The sequence below is a fragment of the Tamandua tetradactyla genome, chromosome 23 (genome assembly GCF_023851605.1).
Source record: "Tamandua tetradactyla isolate mTamTet1 chromosome 23, mTamTet1.pri, whole genome shotgun sequence".
Taxonomy (NCBI): Eukaryota; Metazoa; Chordata; class Mammalia; order Pilosa; family Myrmecophagidae; genus Tamandua; species Tamandua tetradactyla.
In genome coordinates, this window is record NC_135349.1 from 36,260,044 (window position 1) to 36,280,333 (window position 20,290).

The 20,290-nt window shown below is 38.7% G+C and overlaps 1 protein-coding gene and 1 pseudogene across 1 annotated transcript; one reads left to right on the forward strand and one right to left on the reverse strand.

Moving 5' to 3' along the window:
• Positions 1 to 1,164: 1,164 nt before the first annotated feature.
• Positions 1,165 to 13,855, reverse strand: ANKS4B (ankyrin repeat and sterile alpha motif domain containing 4B). Its single transcript, XM_077141600.1, has 2 exons — positions 13,641 to 13,855; positions 1,165 to 5,810 (listed from the first exon to the last, which is right to left on the reverse strand). Exons 1-2 carry the CDS (start codon positions 13,802 to 13,804, stop codon positions 4,736 to 4,738), a joined length of 1,239 nt encoding a protein of 412 aa, XP_076997715.1. The 5' UTR covers positions 13,805 to 13,855; the 3' UTR covers positions 1,165 to 4,735.
• A 1,759-nt stretch (positions 13,856 to 15,614) lies between these two features.
• Positions 15,615 to 16,243, forward strand: LOC143666764 (motile sperm domain-containing protein 1 pseudogene; annotated as a pseudogene).
• The last annotated feature ends 4,047 nt before the right edge of the window (positions 16,244 to 20,290 follow it).

The window sequence follows — 20,290 nt, forward strand, 5'->3', positions numbered from 1 at the left end:
AGTGGTATTAGTGTGAGTTGTACAGCTGTCACCACTATCTTATACAGAACATTTCCATCACCCCACAATGAAACCCCATCCTCATTAGCAGTCTCTCCCCATTCCCTCACCTCCCATCCCCTAACAACCACTAATCTATTCTCTGTCTCTGTGAATCTGCCTATTCTGGACATTTCATATAAATGGAATCATATACTCTGTAGCCTTTTGTTTCTATCTTATTATAATTAAAATCTAAAGAAACAATAGCATTTCTGTATTGGTCAGTCTCCTTTGGTCATCACTGGTAGAAACCATGGCCCAAGCTACCTTGAGCAAAATCAGTGAATGAATGAATGGAGAATGAAATTTATTGGCTTTTATAATTAAGAAGTCCAGAAGCAACTGGTTGCAGCTACAGCTTTTATCTAGGGGTTCAAAGTGTCCTGTTTTGTTTTGTTTTTTCTGTCCATCCCTCAGACCTGTTTTCTTCATTGTTGGCTCTGTTATTGAGCAAGGTGGCAAGATGATTGCCAGCAATTTCTGAACTATATTCTGTCTGCTTTAGCAACCCCAGCAGAAACAACACATCACAGTAAAGAAGTCCCAGAACTGAGACTCACTCATTGGACCATCTAGGTCCTGTGCCTATTCTTGAGCCTACCAACATGGCTAAAAGACATGGAATACTCTGGCCAGGCTGGGGTCATGTGCCTCCCCCTAAACCATCACATTGATCAGGCAGAGCCAATGCTATGATTATCCAGCCTGGGCCATGCCCACCCTAGAAGTTAGGAGTACAATCAGCCCACAGAGGGATTTTTTGCTAGAAAGGGGGAGGACTAGTTATCAGGTAGGCAAAATCTCCAGATGGCAGTCATGCTTACAGGCCATTAGGGATCAAATAGTCCAATCTCCTTACACATGGGGAAAATGAGGTACAATAGGGCTTTCCCAAGTGATCCCCCAAATCACTAGCAGAGCAGGGTTATCCTTGCCCACAAAAACCCCATCCAAATATAGCCCCCCACCCCACCCTCATTAAGTCAGGAATGAAGGAAAGCATGCTATTTGAATAGTCTTCCTACCCATACTCCTCCTGGAAGTTCCTCTTCGTGCTCCAGGTAGCTCAGCTAAAAGACCATCATGTTTGCCAGCCTGTCAGGATAGAGGCCTTTGCAGTGGAATAAAAGACCCATAAGATCTGATCCTGCACATCTCAAATGAATGTGGAGTTTTTCTGGGGTTCTTAATGATCATAACCCTGAGGGGTATGTAAAGGAGGGTGTGTGACAATGAAAATATTTGAAGCACCTTAATCCATTTATTTCTTTTTTCTTCCTTTCTTCCCACCACAGCCCCTATCTTAACTCTTTTAGGCACCAGAGATACAGCAAAAAAGAAATAGCCTTTGCCCCCAAAGAGCTCACAGTCTAGAAGGGAAGATGGGTGAATAAAAAGACAATTACAGTTCAATTCTTTGGTGTTATGGGAGCATATAGGACAGGATACCAGAAGGAAATAGAGGCCACACTCAAAAGGGATGAGTGAAGAGAATTTAATGGAGGGACTATTTAGAAAGGAGAACAGGGTTTATGGAACCAGCAGGAGATGGTAAAACACCCCAGGGCTAGAAGCAGTAGGACAATGCTGTCACTTCCAAGCTTGAAAGGACAAGAAAAGGGAGGGGTTAATGGAACCCAGTAAGAACTGGAGCTGTGGCTTAAATGGGGGAAGACAGCCACTGCTACCAGCAACCCAGCAAGGAGGAAACAGGGAAATAAATACCCCAATCTCTTTCCTCCCACACTTGATCTCCTGCTGGTGCATTCTATTGGCAAAACCCAACCAGAGCCCAAGAGCAAGTGAGCCCCATTCACGCAGTTCCAGAAGTCAACCAGTTGGGTCACAGAGTAGGGTGGAACATAGCAGTGAGTGGTTCTTGAGGAGCAAACAGAAGCTAAAGCCTTCACATCTAGGAAGAGCAGGAAACCAGGATAGAAGTGGGGGCACAGAGAGAGGGTAAAAATCTTCCAGTAAAAAAGAAATCCAAGTTGGCTCCATGGAGAAAAGGTTTTCTGGGCAGAAGGATGATGGTGTGCAAAGACACAGGCATCAAGAGCGAAAATATATGTTCAGTAAGCTATAAGAAATATGGTATGGTTGTAAATAGAAGGCAGGGGGAGAATGGTGAGAGATGAGGTTGCAGACTTGCAGGAGAGAATAGGCTCTGATCACAAAGGCCTTTTGTGTTGTGTTGAGTTTGGAGAACAAGAAGTAACAGGAAGAGATTTGTATATTAGAAAGATTGCTCAACCAGCATTGCAATTAATGAATAAAAGATAGGTAAGAATACTTTTTGTAACAGTCCAGGTGAGTGATGATGAGGCATGAACCAAGCAGTGGTCTTTCAAACATAGAAAAGGATTCAGATTTGAGATGAATTAAGAAGTTGAGAGGGCTTTGTTACCAACTGAGTGGTGATGATAAAGGGGGAAAAAAAAGTATTAAGTTAAACCTACCATTCATCAAAAGAGAAAGTGCAGCCTCAGCATTATCAACATTTTGGGGTGGTATAATTATTTGGGGGGGTCTGTCCTGTGCATTGTAGGATATTTAGAAGCATCTATGCTCTCTACCCACTAGATGACAGTAGTACCCCTAAAAACATGCACGCACACACACACACACACACACACACACACACATATACTTGTGACAAAAATGTTTCTAGACATTGCCAGATGCCCCCTGGGGAGGGACAAAATTGCCCCCATCTGAGAACCACTTATTTGGAGGAAAATGGGTTCAATTCTGGCAGATTGAGTTTGAGAGTGAGACATTCGTGGGGAGACGTCAGATAAGCATTTGGTGTTTGGATTTGGAAGTCAAAATGATAGCCTGGGCTGGTGACTTAATTTAGGAATTATCAGCACATACCTGACATATGACATGATAGCCTAAACTCTAAACATGATACATGTTTACCACACTATAATTTCTGAAACTCTTTTCAGCGAAATGCTCTCATCTGCTTTCCTTACTTTTCTTTTCAACTTTTATGTTAGGCCGCATAGGCAAAAAAGAAAGAAGTCATCAAATAGCATCGGATTGAGCCATCTTGAGCATCCAGCTTAAGGGATGGTAGTCTGAGATCAGTGAATACTTGAAACCCATTCGGCCTCATCATCTTCTTGTCTTTGTCTTTAGATAAGGTCTTTATATTGCTCTAACATCTTTTCTTAGGCCTTTTGTTGAGGTTTAGTTTGAGAGATCTGGAATTCTTAGAACTTTTACAACATATTGTAAGCCTCTTTTATAACACAATGCTGCATCATGAAGAGGCTATATCCTTGATGCTGAGAAGTGGAGTGAACCCTTGGTTATTGATTTGGTAATTTATGAGGTCAAGAGCCTTCAAGAAGAGCATTAAGGTATCTAATGAGACCCCCAGGGTCAAACATCTTTCAAAAATGGGTGGGAGTCACATGTACAGGCTCATTTCTCCCAACCTGACTGATGACTCTCTCATAATGTAGTTGAGACAGAAAGGACATTGAAGATATTTTATGCAACATGGAGAACATCTTTGCCTTTCAAAGTTACTTCCCACTCTCAGATAGCATGTGCACCAATGAAGTCAGTCAAGTTCCTAAGACTCAACAGATCAGAATAATTTACATCCTCCCTCCAGCCCAGGCATCCCATCCTCCCATCCAGTTATCCAACTGGATAGTAGAGTGCCTACTAATGTGACAGGCCAGTACTAGGTACGAAGGATGTATCAACAACCCAAAGAAAGAAAACTCCATCCTCAAGGAGCTTCCCTTCTAATAAGGCAGGACCTGGCTCCTCTCAAAGGGAGGTGGGCATAGGAGAGAGTACACGGGAGTGGGAGCCCTCAAATTCACCTCCATTGCTCCCCAACATATAAGGCCCAAGGTAACTCTAACTGTTTCATTCCTAGATTTTGAGCCAATCTTTGAGATAATCACAGATATAATAGTAACCCTCTAAATGCAACAATTAGAGACATTCAGAATGGTACCTGACTCTGTTATAGTCCACGAGCTAAATAAAATACAACTGTTGGAAAAAGGCAATTTATCTTCTGACAACTTGGCCTCACAGAGGCTTACATTATTTATCTTGATTACATAAAGGAATTGTGTTTGCTCCCTCTTCTCAATCCAGTGATTTGGTGGAAAATTTTATTTTAAAATCCGCATATCCTTCTCATTCATATCCTTGGATCTCATCACAGAGTTGACACTGAGGTCAAGGGATAGTCATGGTAGAAGCTTCCACTTTTCTGGGCAAACATACCCAGAACCGAGAAGCAAGGTTAGAAGCCCCGTGCCCAGGCTACAAGGGCCAGAAAGTAAGCAGCAGGCTACTGTGTTTAGAGATTATAATTTTAAGTCCAGAGTGAGGAAAAATAAAGAAAGCATCTTTCCCTTCTCTGTCACCCATTTGACCTTTTCTTTATTCAAAAATATTACAAAGGCAGTTTAGGAGAAATACCACTTTCTTATTCCCAGGTGTTCTTGAGTTTCTTACTGCTGATTTATTTGGATGAGTATAGATTATTTGCCAAGAGTAGAGCTTGGGATTCTTTCTTAGGAAACTCCAGAATCCTAGAAACTTTTCCCAGTGGCTGGCATTAGGTAGAGAAGGAGTGTCTTCTGAAGTGTTTCCATCACACGATCACCCCATTTCTGCAGGCTCACCCTTGTTGTTGGCCCACCACTCTCCATCAGAGGCTGGTGTCGACCAGTAGCCCGGGTTGCTGTAGCACCTGCTTCCTTCTATTTATGGCATTAAGAACTTTCTTCCTGGGACCCAGCGGCATTTGTATGCTCTGAAGATCCTCATCAGAGCAAAGCAACAGTGCTTCTAGGTCAATCTGCTCTCTCACAAAAATGGAAATGAACTCTTCCAGGTGCTGGGACTGCAAGAACACTTCTAGGGGCGTAGCATCAACCACATCTTCCTCCCACTCCACTTCATCCTCACCCCAAGGCAGATCATTTCCATGGCCATTTTCCTCTCCCTCTTCATCACCCTCAGCTTCACCAGTCTCTGCTGTTCCTTGTCTCTGAAGCAATTCACTGGACATTTTAAACCCGAGCTCCCTCTTGCTGTCTGAGGTGTCTTCAGGGTTCAGCCACCTGTTGCTGCTAAAAACAATATTTCCTAGGCCTGGACGGTTGAGAATGGATTCGTGTTGCTCGCAGTCATCCTCCTCTCCTGAGAACTGGAGCTTCTCATTGAAGTCCCCTGAGAGGGGGTCGTCCTCCTCCTCTCTGAACACTTCCATCACATTCCTCTGCCCACTTCTGCCCTCCTTCCCCACTTGCTCTGCTGTATCTTTGCTTTTCTTGAACTTTATCTGGAAAGTGTCCTTAATGCCTTTGGACAAGGACCCAAATTTTCTGGAAGCAGAAGCATTTGAAAAGGTGCTCCTGGAAGAAGAAAAAGTCCCGGAGTCCTCCTTGCTATAGGTACGGGCCATCTTATTTTGGTGCTTCTCCTGGAGCCTCTCACACTCTTTCATCTGCCTCCTGGCATTCTTCTGAGCCTGTTCCTTCAGCCTGGCAACCTTCTTGGGGTTCATGATGTTCTGGGAAGTGGCAGCCTTATCCAGGAGAGCCACGCATTCATTCTGCTCCCTGCTGGCAGCAGCATCAAGTGGAGATTGCAACTTGTTGTCCAGGGCGAAGATGTTGGCACCAAAGTTGACCAGGAATGAGACACAGTGGGCATGACCATTGGAAGATGCATAATGTAGAGGAGTATTCCCCCAGATATCACATCTGTCAGGGTCCCCTCTGTAAGGGAAAATGTAAAACATACATGTTAGGTTTTTTCTTTGAACATGAGGTCCAAAAAATAAAAACAAAGAACAAAACCAAAATACATGTTAATGCAAGCATGTGTATCTTGCCTTAACATGGTTATTAGATGGCTGCCATGAGGCCAGATATATCACATTCAGACATCACAATGGCCAGAAACAGAAAAAGCCCATCTCTATCCCATGTCTCATTAGAAGCTAGAAATCCAGAAATCCCCCACCAGTGCAACTCTCATGTCTCTTTGGCCAGAATTGTGTTCCTGTCTCAGGGAAGGGAAATGCAGTAAGGAGAGTAGACTTCTTTGACTTTGACTTGACTTCTTCTGAAGCTGGAGAAAGTGTTACGCAATGTATGCTGATAAATGTTGAACTGGTTTGCCCACAAGAGAAAAAAATTCCCTAATTTATAGCATGTGCCAATTTCTGTGGTATAAATGCATAAATGCATCCACCATGGCTAATTTCAGGCTACCAATGTGATGTCACAGACATGGAATTTGGAAGACATGTAAATAGCACACCATTATATTTTCTTATTTTCTGTACACAGATATAACATACACACAATCTCAAAAGCATATATAATAGCAATACGTAGTAAAATAATTAGGAAGTGATGTTTTGAGTATTACCTATGTTTTTAGGGTAATTTATGAAATGGCAACTGTATGTAACTTTATATTTACTAGTGGCTGTGTTTGACTAACAGAAATTTAGCTTATAATTACAAGCTGGTTAAGAGTGGTTCTAGCACACCAATGCTACCCTCTTCTGGCTCACATGTGGGGACATAGCTAATAGCAGATTTGGGCCCCTGTCAGCAAGAAAGAAGAGAGGAATGGATGTGAGTGGGTAAAACAAACAATATCTGCTATGATCACCATTTACATCAAGAGTAGAAAATCTCGGGCCGGCCACAGTGGCTCAGCAGGCAAGAATGCTTGCCTGCCATGCCAGAGGACCTGGGTTCGATTCCCGGTGCCTGCCCATGTTAAAAAAAAAAAAGAAAAAAAGAGTAGAAAATCTCCATTTATTCCTCAATAAAGGTCCATGTAATTACATTATCAAACGTGAATAGTAGTGCAAGGGGTTAAGGTGCAATTGGGGACACTATTAGATGCTGTTAAAGCCAGCAATCCAGTGCCAAACACAGAAAGGGGGACATGGCAGGTGTTTAATAAAGACCTGTGGAATGAATGAATGCCCCCTGGAATCCTGCCTCAAGCTGCCACAAGCCCTGACCCTTGAGGGGTACAGATGGAAAGGAAAGTAACAACTCACTGTAAGGATGGCTTTGACCCTAAGCCACTGCTGGGAACTCCGATAACTCTGTTAACACAGGGCTTCAAGGGCAACTTCCCTAGCCCCAGTCTAAAAACAAAAATCAGGATCTCACTCAACTCTAGCCATGCTGGCCCCAGGGAAAGACTGGAGGGAGTCTGAAATGGTTACACTCCTGCCCAGTGGAAGGGGGAAGCCAGAGAGAAAATCCAGGCCCTGGCAACTGGCCTGTTAAGGCGCATGGTCTACTCAGTCCTTGAGTTCTTTGTCACCCAAAGTGTGGTCCCCAGATCAGCAGCAGCAACGTGGGGATCACCTGCAGGTTTGTTAGATATAGACTCTCGGGCAGCAGCCCAGGCTTTTTGAATCAGAATCTGTAGTTAGCAAGATCCCCAAGTAGTTTGCGTGCACATTGCAGGCTGAGAAGAGCTGCAGTAGTTACTCTGACTTGATCGGTGTCCTGTAATCTGCTGAGTCAGATTTGCAACCTCTCCATGAAGAATCCCTGGCCACCTCATGCTTTTCAGTAAAGAAGTATTGACACATTCAGTGTCCCCCACCCACCCATCACAGTCTCCCTCTTGGAGAATAAAGTCAGGGATAATTATCAGAGGAGTAAAGCAGGGCTCAGAGAGCTGAGCTGATTTGCCCGAGGGTACAGAAGAGGCACTCTTTGGATGGCCTCTGTCTCCAAGTCCACGTATCTCTGACACAATACAGCCATACGTTAACAGAGGGTCTCAAGATTGACTTTTATAAAAGAACCCGGCTTCCTCAATTGTAAATTGAGGATATTACCTACTCATAAGGATTTTATGTGTGTTTAGTTAATTTACATAATGCATTAGAAAAGTGCTTGGCATGTAGTGAATGTTCAATAAACATTACCTATTATCATTTCCTGCAGTTCTAAATGCACAGTCCTTAATTTCATAGAATTATTTTCTTGCACACCCATGTAGTAAATTCCTGCAGCACTACAGCAGCTCTTGGAGCTCTTTAATACTTAGAGTCTACCTTAACTTGTCAGATATTTATGTCCTGTCTCTTTCATTAGTTAAGCTTCAGACATTCAGGCCTGTGCCTTTTTCTTCTTTGTATCAGCTACATTTCCCAGCAAGAAATTTCAAACTCTAACCTCAAAGAGGCAGCAGGTAGTGTAAGTAACTGAATGGGCTCGATTTATTTTTTCAACTAAGTCACAGTTACATGCATCCTCCATCTAAAAAGGGCAGCCGTTGCTTCGCTTTCTGATTGATACCTTGCAGAAAAGCAGATGATATTGCCAGAGCTTCCATTTTTCAAACAAACGCCACTAATCCAAATTGTTGTGTGATTTTTTTTTTAATTTCTAAATGTTGGCTCATATTTATAAGAAAAATACAGTGAAATCCAAATAAAACACATCTAAGGGCTAGAAGCATTCTGTAAACTGGCAGTTGGCAACCTCCTGCGTAGAGAGAACAGTGCGAGCAGATGCACGGATGGGTGAAATTTCAGTGCATGTCTGGGGAAGCAGGAGTATACCCCAGTGTGCCTCGAGTGCATGGAGGTGGGGGCAAGGGAAAAGAGTAGTGAGAAGGAAAGAAAACAAAATTGAATCTAAGGAAAGCAAATATTCAACAACACAATTCTGTTGGGAGCTTCCAGCTCTTAGTTTGTTATAAGAAAAAGCTGCCACTTTCAAGAGGGCTCTGTTCATTCCTCCTGATCAAAGGAGACCCCTTTCAATCTTGGCACAGTCATGCATCTTAGGGGAACACGATGCTTCACCCCCCACCCAAGACATGGTTTCACTTTTTATTTATTTTAACCAAACACTACGTTCAAAGATTCCTTAAGTACCCTAGACATCAAAGCAGGATTGTAAAACATCCAAGATGTTACTGTAAATATAAACAAAAACATACTGATTAAATTTTCCTGAACTTGTCTTTGGATTGGATAAATTAAAAGAATTAGCAAAGAAATTATTAGGGGAGGGGAGCTGAACCAGAGTGTACTGCTTATGTACTCTTGGGCAAATCAGTTAAGGCTCTTAATACAGGATATTAGAAGTTTGGATTAAATCTACATGTCTGAGGCCATAAAGAGGTGGAATTTTCCCATCTCCCTGCATCTTAAATGATGTCCTCAAGATGAGAAAGCAGATTATGAGGAAAACCTTAGAAGACCCAAAAGTGGGTCTTGTTTTTTAAAAAATTTTAAATACAATCCATATTTACAGATGAAACTGTCAGTAGGATGATTCATGAGCCTTCCTAGTGTGTTTAAGTTAGCTCCACTTGCTTGGTAATTAGATTATATTCTATTATATATTATATATATATATATATCTTTCTATAATCTATATCTATAATATATTCTATTTTTAGGTAACTTTCCAAATTGATATACAACTTTAAATATTTTCTCTTGACAAATTTCAAGGGATTCTTCTAAATTTAAATCCAAGGTAATCATCTGTCTTTTGATCCTTGGTACCTTTCACATTTCTTGTTAAAACCACTGCATACACCAGCCAGGTATTCACAAACTGGTCCCGCAGCCTTGATGCTATATGGTTCCCTTTATCCCAATTCAGTCCAGTGTTGATATTTTTTTCTATTCCTCTTTTTTTGTTTGTTTCTTCTGAGAGAGAAACTCAATGACGAGATTTTAAAATAACCCATATTTCACTCTTACTTTTTGGTAGATCACTTCTATAATTTTAAAATCTGTCTAGGTATTACTGTTATTAATTTGGTAATTAGATTATATTAAATTACTCTGAGCTTCTGTTCCATTCTGCTTTCTCCTTTGGAAGTTTTCTTGAGTTTTTTTGTGAAGTTGTTCTTTTCAGAACAAAATCGCTCTTTCAAAAATGTTTTTCTGTAAGACGGAATGTTTGGCTTCATTTATAATCAAAGAAATTCAGTTTAAAACAATGCACCACCATTTTTCTTTTGCCTATCAGATAGGAAACATTTTAAAAGAATAGCAATTCTCAATTTTGGCAAGAGTGCAGGGAAAGGAACAGTGTTGGAGGAATCAGAAAGTATTCAAGTTTCCTGGCACAGTATCTGCCAAAAGCCTTTACAACATAGTCCCCTTTTGAATCAACAATCCTGCCTCTGGGAATTATCCTAAGGAAATGATCAAAACTTTATGCAAAGATGAATGAGCAAGCAATTGATTAAATAAATTATAATGAAACCATAAAACTGAATGCCATGTAGTGATTAAAAGTAATGGTCACAGTTCTCTATTTTTAATTGAGAATGGTCTGTGATACATTGTTAAATAATTAGAAGCAGATTTCAGAATGATTTGTGTAACTTGAGGGCCTTTTTAAGGGGGAAATGTGCTTGTGTTTGCATGCTCTCAAATAAAAAGTCTGGAAGGACACAAGGCAAATGTGAATGACTATGAGTGAGATTTGGTATAATTTTTACTTTATCACATAAAAATTTCCAATACAATGCAAATTGTTACCATAAGTATATATTCCTTTAAGACTCAGGAAGAAAATTTCATTTCAATTCTAGAAAATAAAACACAACCCCCTAAAAAGGTATGTACACTTTGAAAGGCAAAATAGAATTTGTTATACTTGGGACCATCTTTCCAGTGTAATGTATCTTTAAATTTTAAAAAAGAAAGAAAAAACAGTTTTATACCAAAGCCAGGTTTTGTTGTTGATGGTTGCGACATGATCTGCTATTTCAATCAGGTAGTGACAGATAAACGCTTAAATCACCAGACTGGAATGGATCTCGATAATGGATTAGCTTCCAAAGTTCAATGTTGATTTATTTCTCCTATTTAACTTCCTTAAATATACCTGGCAATTTTGATCTTCTGAAGATCTGCTGCAGTCAAAATGACAGGTGATCTAGGAAAATCCTCACCAGACATTTTTTTCCAGCCTCAACCAAGCCTGACTCAACACAGCAAATCAGAAATGTTTCTGGGGGAAGGGGACAAAACCTGGGATGTACTGGAAGTGATGAAGAAACATGAATTAAGCAGGAAGGACTGGAAAAGGCAAGGTTAGAAGCACTTCTGTGCCCATACTAATTGCTTAATAAAGATAATTTAAATTAAGTTTGATTTCATATTATATTAAGAGAGAGATTAATTTACCTTGTCAAGTAAATAAGGTAAAGAGTGGGTTATATGACAAAGTGTGTTGGGATAAATGATTACCAATTGGAGAATAATAGTTAAATAACCTCAAAACTTAAAACAAAATAAATTATGTATGAATTAAGCATTTAAATTTTTTAAATGAAACTGAGAAAGTACTCAAGAAAACATCAGTAATTCTTTTGGCATGCCCTCAAGGCCAGAAATTATAAAAGATTGAGAGACTTGTTTGTGTATACATATTTAAAACATCTGTTGTCAAAAATAGAAATCATTAATTGTGAAAATATTTGTAATATATTTGATAGAGCACTGATATTCTAATTTTGAAAAGCATTTTTATAAACTAGTGAAATGTTGAACAACCCAACATAAAAGTGGAAATACAATGGACACTAAACATAAAAAGAATTTTCAACCTCACTGGTAATCAAAGAAAAGAACATTAAAACAGCACCAATATATCATTTTGGACCTATCAGATTGGCAAAAATAGGCATATACTCTCTGAAGGGCAATGTGTCAATACACACAAAACATGTCTTTAAATTGTACACCTGCCAATTGATCTAGAAATTTCACTTGGGAGTGAAAATTTAATCATCTTCAAGAAAGTGTTAACAGAGGTCTATGACACAGATAATCATCCCAGCACCATTTAATCTAGGGGAAACAAATTGTTTGTCAAAAAGAAGGATTAACTAAGAAATGTTTTATTGACTAGAATACTAAAAAAAAAAAAACCCTAAAAATTAAATTATAGAATAATATATGATGATATGGAAAAATGTTTATGATGTATTGAGGGGTTAAAAAAAGGACATGGTATAAAAAGTCTATTTGGTAAACCATTTTGTGTGCTATATATATTAATATATAGTATTGAAAACTTATACACAAATCTTAACAGCAAGTATTTTATCATAGGATAGTTTTTTCTTTGTATTGTGTGTGTGTGTGTATGTCTAATTTAGTTTTCAGCTTATCTCACTTTTGTAATTAAATAAAGACACAATAAAACACAATGATTATTTTAAGAAAATGTTTCCGGCATTCAAAGGAGAGAGAATGGACATATAGGCATTGCCATTTGAAGCGGACCTCAAATGGAACAAGGGCTCTGCTGGCTGGGATGAGCTCCAGTCTCTATTCTAGCAGAACATAGTACAACCATCCACAGTCTCCCCATTACCCAATGCCACTACTAGACCAGTTCATCTCACATCTCAACCATTAAAGCACCCCCAAAACATTCTCTGTGATCTGCTGTGCAGCTGCCTGGGCACATTTTGTAAACCACAAATCTACCTGGTGGTTCCCCTCCTATGTGCCCATGGCATGGCTTCCCCTGACCCTCAGGATAAACTCAATTCCTTAGGAGTTCATAATGCCCTTCCAAGTCTGGTCTCATCTCTTACACCTTGGCCTCTCCCGACTCAAGCCATGCTTCACCTGTACTCAACTTCAGTTTCTAGAATGCACAGGGCCCTGTCTTGGGAGAAAACCTCCTACTCATCTTTTGAATCCCGGCTTAAAATGCTTTCCCTCAGAAAAACCTTCCCTCGCCCCTTAGACTGAGATATATATTTGTGTTATTTACTTAGTGCTGTTTCCCTTTTGTAACACAGTCATACATGACTTGTGTGTTGCCTCTTCCCCTCTCAACTCTTAACACCATTAGTATATGAATCACATCTCTTGTTGATTTCAGTTTCCCCTGTGGCTGGCAAAATGGCTGGCACGGAGCAGATAGTAATTAAACATGCATTGTTCAATTCCATGCACTTGGCTCCTATATTTACTTTTTTTTTTTTTTTTTCCTTTTTTACCCCTCTTGGGTCACCATCACAAATACCACTTACTTCTACTAGTAATAGGCAGAAGAAAAGAATAAGCTGTCTCCTGGATTAGAATTTGAGGAGGGGTGTGTGTGTGTGTGCCTCTCTAGCCAAGAGTTGGCTGGCTAGTGAGGTAAAAATGTGGTTAAGACAGGCTGAAGGTCCCTTTTATACCATGTAAAGCTGGTCACCACATTGAAAAATCATGCACTGGGATTTGAATGTTAATAAAAGGCTGAAACCAAGTACAACAGTGGCCTTCTTTTAAGGAAGCAAGCATTTAAATGTGATGGAAAATATTTTTAAAGACATAGAATTAAAATTTCTTTTACCCAAGGCAGATAACAGTGCCTTAGAATTTCCTCTGTGTCAGTCACCCCCAGGGCACGATTCCCAGTATGGAGTAAGCATCTCCAGGCATAGTTTTTTCTCTAAAAAGCCAATTATTGGCACAGTCTGGAAAGAGGGTTAAGTATTTACTTCCATGCCTCTTTCTGCTATCTGCGTAATCCAACCATAAACACTGCTTCCAACCCAAACGCTCCAGCTGAACTCACCCTCTGCTACAGATGATTTCTAGGGCTTCCAAGTTCCCATGGTAGGCTGCCAGGAGCGTGGGAGTCATACCATCTTCATCAGAAAGATTCAGATCTCGCTTGGTAGCCTCCTTCAGAAGTTCCAGGTAGCTGTCACTTGCAGCTTGGTGGTAGCGAGTAGACATTTTTCTGCTCACCAAAGCTTGGCCAGATGTGTCTCTACAGGCAAAGCAGAATGTTCCCCCACAGAGCAGATTAATCAGTGACTAGAAAGGGTGTCACCCTAGGGCAAAGCTCACCCCAGCCTCCTACCCCTCCCCACCCCACCCCAACCCCCTTCTTGGAAAGCAGCCAGAAAGTTCACAGCACTAAACTTGGACCTTGTCCTTCTGGAATGGCTACTCAGTCGAACATGGAGGTCTGCAGAGTTCATCTCAAGTGTTCTGAGGTGAATTTAATTTTTTTTTCTATGCCTGTTAACGAGTCTAGAATATAATATTGGTCATCGAGGCTCCGAATGAAGAAAATAATTTCCACAAACTTCAGAGTTAGTCTAGTTTACCAAGGAGATTTATTTTTTTAACACATTCATTGAGGTACCATTTACATACCATAAGATTCACCCATTTTAAGTATAGAATTCAGTGATTTTTAGAAAATTTACAGAATTATGCAACCATCACTAAAACTCAAGTTTAGAACTTTTTTATCACCTATCACTAAAGCTCAAGTTTAGAACTTTTTTATCACCTGAAAAATATCCCTCATGCTCATTTGCAGTCAATCTCATTCCCATTTTCAACCACAGGAAACCACTAATCTACTTTCTGTCTCTGTAGATTTGCTTTTTCTGGTCATTTCATAAAAGTGGAACAGTAAAATGTATGGTCTTTGTATGTAGCTTTTCTTTTTAACCCAGCATAAATTTTTGTGTTCAGTCCATGTTGTAGCATGTAGCAGCTCATTCCTTCCTTTTTATTGCGGGATAATATTTCATTGTATTAATACAGCATGTTGTATTTATCCATTCAACAGTTAATGGAAATTCAGGTTGCTTCCACTTTTTGTATACTATGAATAATGCTGCTATGAACATTCTTGTATAAGCCTTGTGTGGACATATATTTTCATGTCTCTTGAGTGGATGCCAGAAGTGGAATTGTATGGAAAATTTATATTCAACTTTTTAAGAAATTGACTGTTCTAAAGTGGATGTACCATTTTATACTGTCACTGTCCTTGATATCTTTGTTATTGTCTGTATTTTAAGTTATAGTCATGTTTGTGGGTTTGAAGTATCTCACAGTGGTGTTTATCTGCATTTCCCTAAGGACTAATGACGTTGAACATCTTTTCACGTGATTATTAGCCATTCTTACATTTTCTTCTAGTCAAATCTTTGGTTCACTTTTTCATTGGGTTGTTTGTTTTCTTCTTCTTAAGTAGGAAGAGCTCTTCATATATTCTAGATATATCTGTTTTCAGACATATTTTAAAGTGAATGAAAACGCAACACATCAAAATTTATTGGATGCAGCTAAAGAAGAGCTGAGGTGACATTTTATAGTTTTTTACGACTATATTAAAAAATAAGAAAGATCTCAAATCAGTAATTTAAACTTCCACCTTAAGAAAAGAAAAAAAAGCCAGAAAAAATGTTGCAAATTAAGAGTGTAATATAAGACAAAAAAAATCTAACTCTATCTGTTCTAAAACTTCAAAATAAATGTGAACGGACCAAATTCACCAGCCAGAAGATTCTGTGTTATACTGTTTACACAGTCACATCTAAACTATAAAATTGTAGAAAGACCGAATATTAAAAAAAGGAAATGTGGCTGACAAAGGACCAGAGGAACAGTTGCAGCTACTTTCCAAGGAGCTCATGTTCCCAAGATTTCCAAAATGCTTTGGAGTTTTTAACTGAATCTAAGAAAAGTCCAGAATAGGTGAGACTGTAGAAACAGAAGCTGCAGCAAGGGAGGATTAGTGCCAATGCATCAACAAAAAAGACAGCCAGAGTTAGTGGAAGGAAATCTTCCTGTTTTTGTATTTCCCATGGAGCTAATATTTTATGCAGAAAATCAGTCAACACATAAGCAAGTGTTGATTCTCTATAATCCCTATGAGTTTGCCTTGAAGCTCAAAGTTTTGTGTACTACTCCAAATAAATACATTGTTGATGCTGCAGGTGCAGTAAAGCCTCAGTGTTGTGTGGATATTGTGATTCGCCATAGAGATGTTCAGTGCTGTCACTATAGTATAATAGACAAATTCTGTCTCCAAGTTTCTGAGCAAAGCCAGAGGAAGGATTTAGAAAAGAAAGAAGTTGTTGCTACTCTTCTTCCATCTGCAAAAGAACAATAAAAGGAAAAAGAGGGAAAAAGAATAAAGGAGCATTTAAGAGAAAGTTTGATATTGGAGAGGTTGTTTCAACCAGGAAACAGAACTTCTCCTCAGGGCCTAGTTTACTAATCATCTTCCTGGGATGGGTGTGTATTGCAGCCCTAATGCTTCCTACACTGGGGGGTGTGCAATTGTTCTACCTCCACTTAAGTGCAAATCAAAAATTAGCGGCTGCTCATAGTTTAGGTCTTATCACAATGACTATACTTAGAATATGAGCAAGGATTTTAATTGACTTCTGAAGTAATTTTATCATCCAAATATCATGAATGTGAACTGCCTTTATCTCTATCTCATTCCATTAACATACTCTAAACTACTGAATGATTTAAAATAATGGCAAATACATGATATATGTTTTAAATTACCCTATAATTTTATTTGAAGGACCTTAGCACATGAAGTTACAGACAGCAAGGATGCTTCTGAGTGGCACCTCTGAAATTATTTGGAGAAATTCTTTTTGTATCTGTACCTTCTGCACAGAAGACTTTAATTAAAACAACATTTGTTATTTTGTCATCTTTTTCTAGTTTGCTTTGATTGCTAAGGTCATGTGTCCTTCAAAGTTAAAGGCCTAAAAGAGCAAACTGACCAGCCTAAAAATAAAAATTACATTTATTTCTTGGCTACAAGCATCAACGTTACTGTGTAAATTATACCTTGTCCTCTAGCAACATAAACAGTTGCCATGGCATGTCTAAAAGAAGAGTTTTACAGTTCATGCGTGGAGGTTCAAAAAAAGCATAAAGCCCTGAAGGATTGATCAGGCTTATCCTAGATGAACTGCAAAATAGGTTGTGGTCCAGATGCCAAGCCTGTGGGCTTTTTAAATTGAAACCCACTAGAAATAGGGTGACCTCTCTATTTGATCTAAGAGTTCTAAAGAAAGAAAGTCAGAGGTTTAGCTAGTAGCTTCACCTTGACTTTCTGTTAACAGGGTAAAACAATTTTATCTTTTTTCCCAAGCGTCCTTGCCTGACTGACAGTAAGCACTTGCCCAAACTGGGATTACTAGATGCTAGGTCTTTCACATGTAGATAATGTTCTCCTTTAAACTCTAAGCCAAGTACAGACAATCCTTGATATCTGTGTCTATTTTGTATCAGTCTCTGAGACTTTTTAAATTTTTATTTATTATTAGAACAACTTTACCAAAAAAAGAGTGTCCTAAACCCAACTATTTACATTTTATAGCTTCTTCTGATCTCTGACATAAATATGCAGTTTTAACTGTTATCTTTTGACTTTAGGATTTTTATCTGACAGCACAATGCATTACAAAGAAGTTTCTTGAAAATCATCTTTCAAATCTTTTTACAGAGTGACCTTATGCACTGCTACTATAGTACTCTCAAGGACTATATGTAAACATAGAATGTATGCCTGAGATTGGTTTTTGCAGAAAACAGAACTCTGCTTCTGAAAAGCTTTTATGTATACTTTCATAGAAAATCCTCATTGTTTAACCATTTGGGAAGCATATATCATTAAATGGATCACATCTGTATGTTGTGTAATGACTGAAAAGCACATAAATGTAGTCTACTTTGAATTTTGTGGAAAAAAAAACTGTAGGTTATCTTTGTTTCTCTCTCCATCTCAAATCGTATGTGTTGTGTGTAAGTGTGCACACACCTGTGTGTGACAACACATTGTAAAGGACAGAAATTACTTTTAAACAATCAAACCAAATAGAGACCTGAAAAAAATAAATAAATGGAAATGTTATGTCAAGCAAATAGTGACAAAAAATGGTATAGCTATATTTATATCAAGTAAAATATAGTATAAAGCAAACTGAACATTACTGGGATAAAAAGAGATACTACACGATAAGGAAAGGAACAATTCATCAAGAAAATATGGTTGTTCTAAATCTGTACGTATCTAATCACATGATACCAAAATAAAGAAAGCAAGATCAGTGGAATTTAAAGAGAAAGAACAAATCCATAATCACAGTGGGAGATTTTAATGTACCAATTAATATTATATGTCAATCAGACTAAAGTTAGGATATAAAAGTTATGAATGGAATTAACAAGCTTGATCTAATAGTCATATATACAACCTTGTACCCAATAAAAATATATACTTGTCTTTCAAGCACTCAGAGAATATTTATAAAAATTGACTACCTAATAGATTAGTGCAATTCTCAACAAATACCAAATATTAGGTTTCATGAAGACTGTATTCTCTGAAAGAACTGCAATAAAATTAAAGCTCATCACCCTTACACAGTGAATGTAGTTGTTTTACCTTCTCTTGTGGTATACGTTTTTTACATAGTTATCCCATCATATGCATATTATTTTGCATTGTACCCTTTCTCCCCCTTAATCTGCTAAAAATAATTTCCTGTGTTGTTTGAAAATCTTTAACATGTTTGGACAGTAGTCCACTGAGTTGATGTAAGAACGTTCTATTTTTGAAGTCTATAATTGTTTATTCCTATTCTTTTTGCCGGAGTCATCCCACCTGGTACAAATAAGTCTTTATTTGAGAATGAATTATTTGTCCACTGAAAAATCACAGCTTTTCATCTTCAGGTTTCTCACAATACAAATTATCTTCAAGGGTCTCTCTTTGTCGCTTTGTCTGGTTTCTATGCAAACAGAAATAGTCGCAGCCTGGAGGATAGCATTATTTGTCTGAAAATGCAACTTCTTTTATTCCAAAGACAGTGAGATATCCAAATTTGATTGTGAGTGTTGTGAGAACAAGGGAAGGTTGTTGTTCAATACATTTTTGCACAAGCCACTTCAGTTTAGACACAACTGAATTCATTACTGTACTCTGAAGCAGAAAGACGCACATAACCTAAGAGAAAGTTTCTAGAAGTATTGTATATAATGGGATGCTAAGTGCCAAGGAATCTGCTACCAGGTAAAGGTGATGAAGATGATGGTGATGATGATGATGACAACATTGAGGATGATGCTAGAGGCAAAAAAGGAAAAGGACTCAGTGATTACAGAGGAAAGTAAGAAAGACTGGAGATGGAGGACAAGGAGGAGAAAGCATTTCTCAGCTCCAGCAGTACTTATAACTTGGACTTAAACCCTCCTGTGAACTCGTAAAACATCTGAAATTTTTAAAAATGATAAAGGTTCTTGCATCCTCTGGCATTTCCTTGGGAAAACGTCTTCTGTGGGAAAGAAACAGGTGGCAGCAGGTAGAGGAGGTAGAAACAAATCCCTCTAAACTTGAAGATCCTCCCTACCCCATCACTCCAAGGTACAGTTGAGAGAAAGGGTTGGATCTGTAGCCGGAAAACCTGGAGTAGATATGATCTGGGGCAAATTACTCCTTTTATTTGAGTCTCCATTTCCTTATGGATTAAACTTGGGGGTATTGCTAATGTTCATTATAATAGTCAGGGATCTCCAGAGAAATATATTTATATATATGAATATATTATGTGCAAAATGATATATGTGTATAGACATACATATATCCATACATATAGAGAAGAGATTTGGTAAAGGAAATTGGCTCAAATGACCACGGAGACTGGCAAGTGCAAACTCTATCAGACAGGCCACAGGCTGGAAACCCTAGCAAAGGTGACATTAAAGTCTTTAGTCTGAATTCCTCATGGAAAGCTGGTTGGCTGGAAATTCTGGTGAGGTTTTGAAGTTGAGGCAGAAATTCTTCTAACCTCTAAAATTCTCAGTTCTGGCTTTTAAGACCTCCAGCTGACTGGATGATTGTAGATACAATCAACTGATTATAGATGCAAATCTCATCTACAAAATACCTTCATAGTAACAAGTAAACCAGTGTGTGACCAAACAACTAGACACCATAACCTAGCCAAGGTGACACATGAAATTAACCGTCATGATCACGTTATTATTATTAGTATCTAAACTTACTGGCTATACTAAAGATGAGATGAGATAAAATTCCTTATAAACTATAAAGTATGCTTTTACAAACTGGAAAAAGGAGTATAGTTGTGGTTAAGGGAGCAGACAGAAAGAGAGCTATAGCTCATAACTTAATCTACTTTTATTCCCAAAAGTCCAAAAGAAGTTGGAAGATGGTAAGGGCAGAGATTCATGAAAAGATAACAGAGACTTGCATTTAATGTAAACACTAACCTCTTGTGAGGAATGGAACTATAGATTTTGACCATGTGTGTATGGGATACGTGTTGGTCTTGTGGAAATAAGTATGTGTAAGTCTGTTCCAGTGATATGTGGGTGAACTCTTGGAAGGTTAGAAAAAAACATCTGCCATATGCGTGAGTGGAG

What these genes read in the sequence shown, in the direction of transcription:
- ANKS4B (XM_077141600.1), bottom strand. Translation starts at nt 13,804, where the DNA reads ATGTCTACTCGCTACCACCAAGCTGCAAGTGACAGCTACCTGGAACTT. An exon ending in GAAATCATCTGTAGCAGAGG is followed by an intron (nt 5,811 to 13,640) that starts GTGAGTTCAGCT and finishes TTTCCCTTACAG; the next exon opens with AGGGGACCCTGACAGATGTG.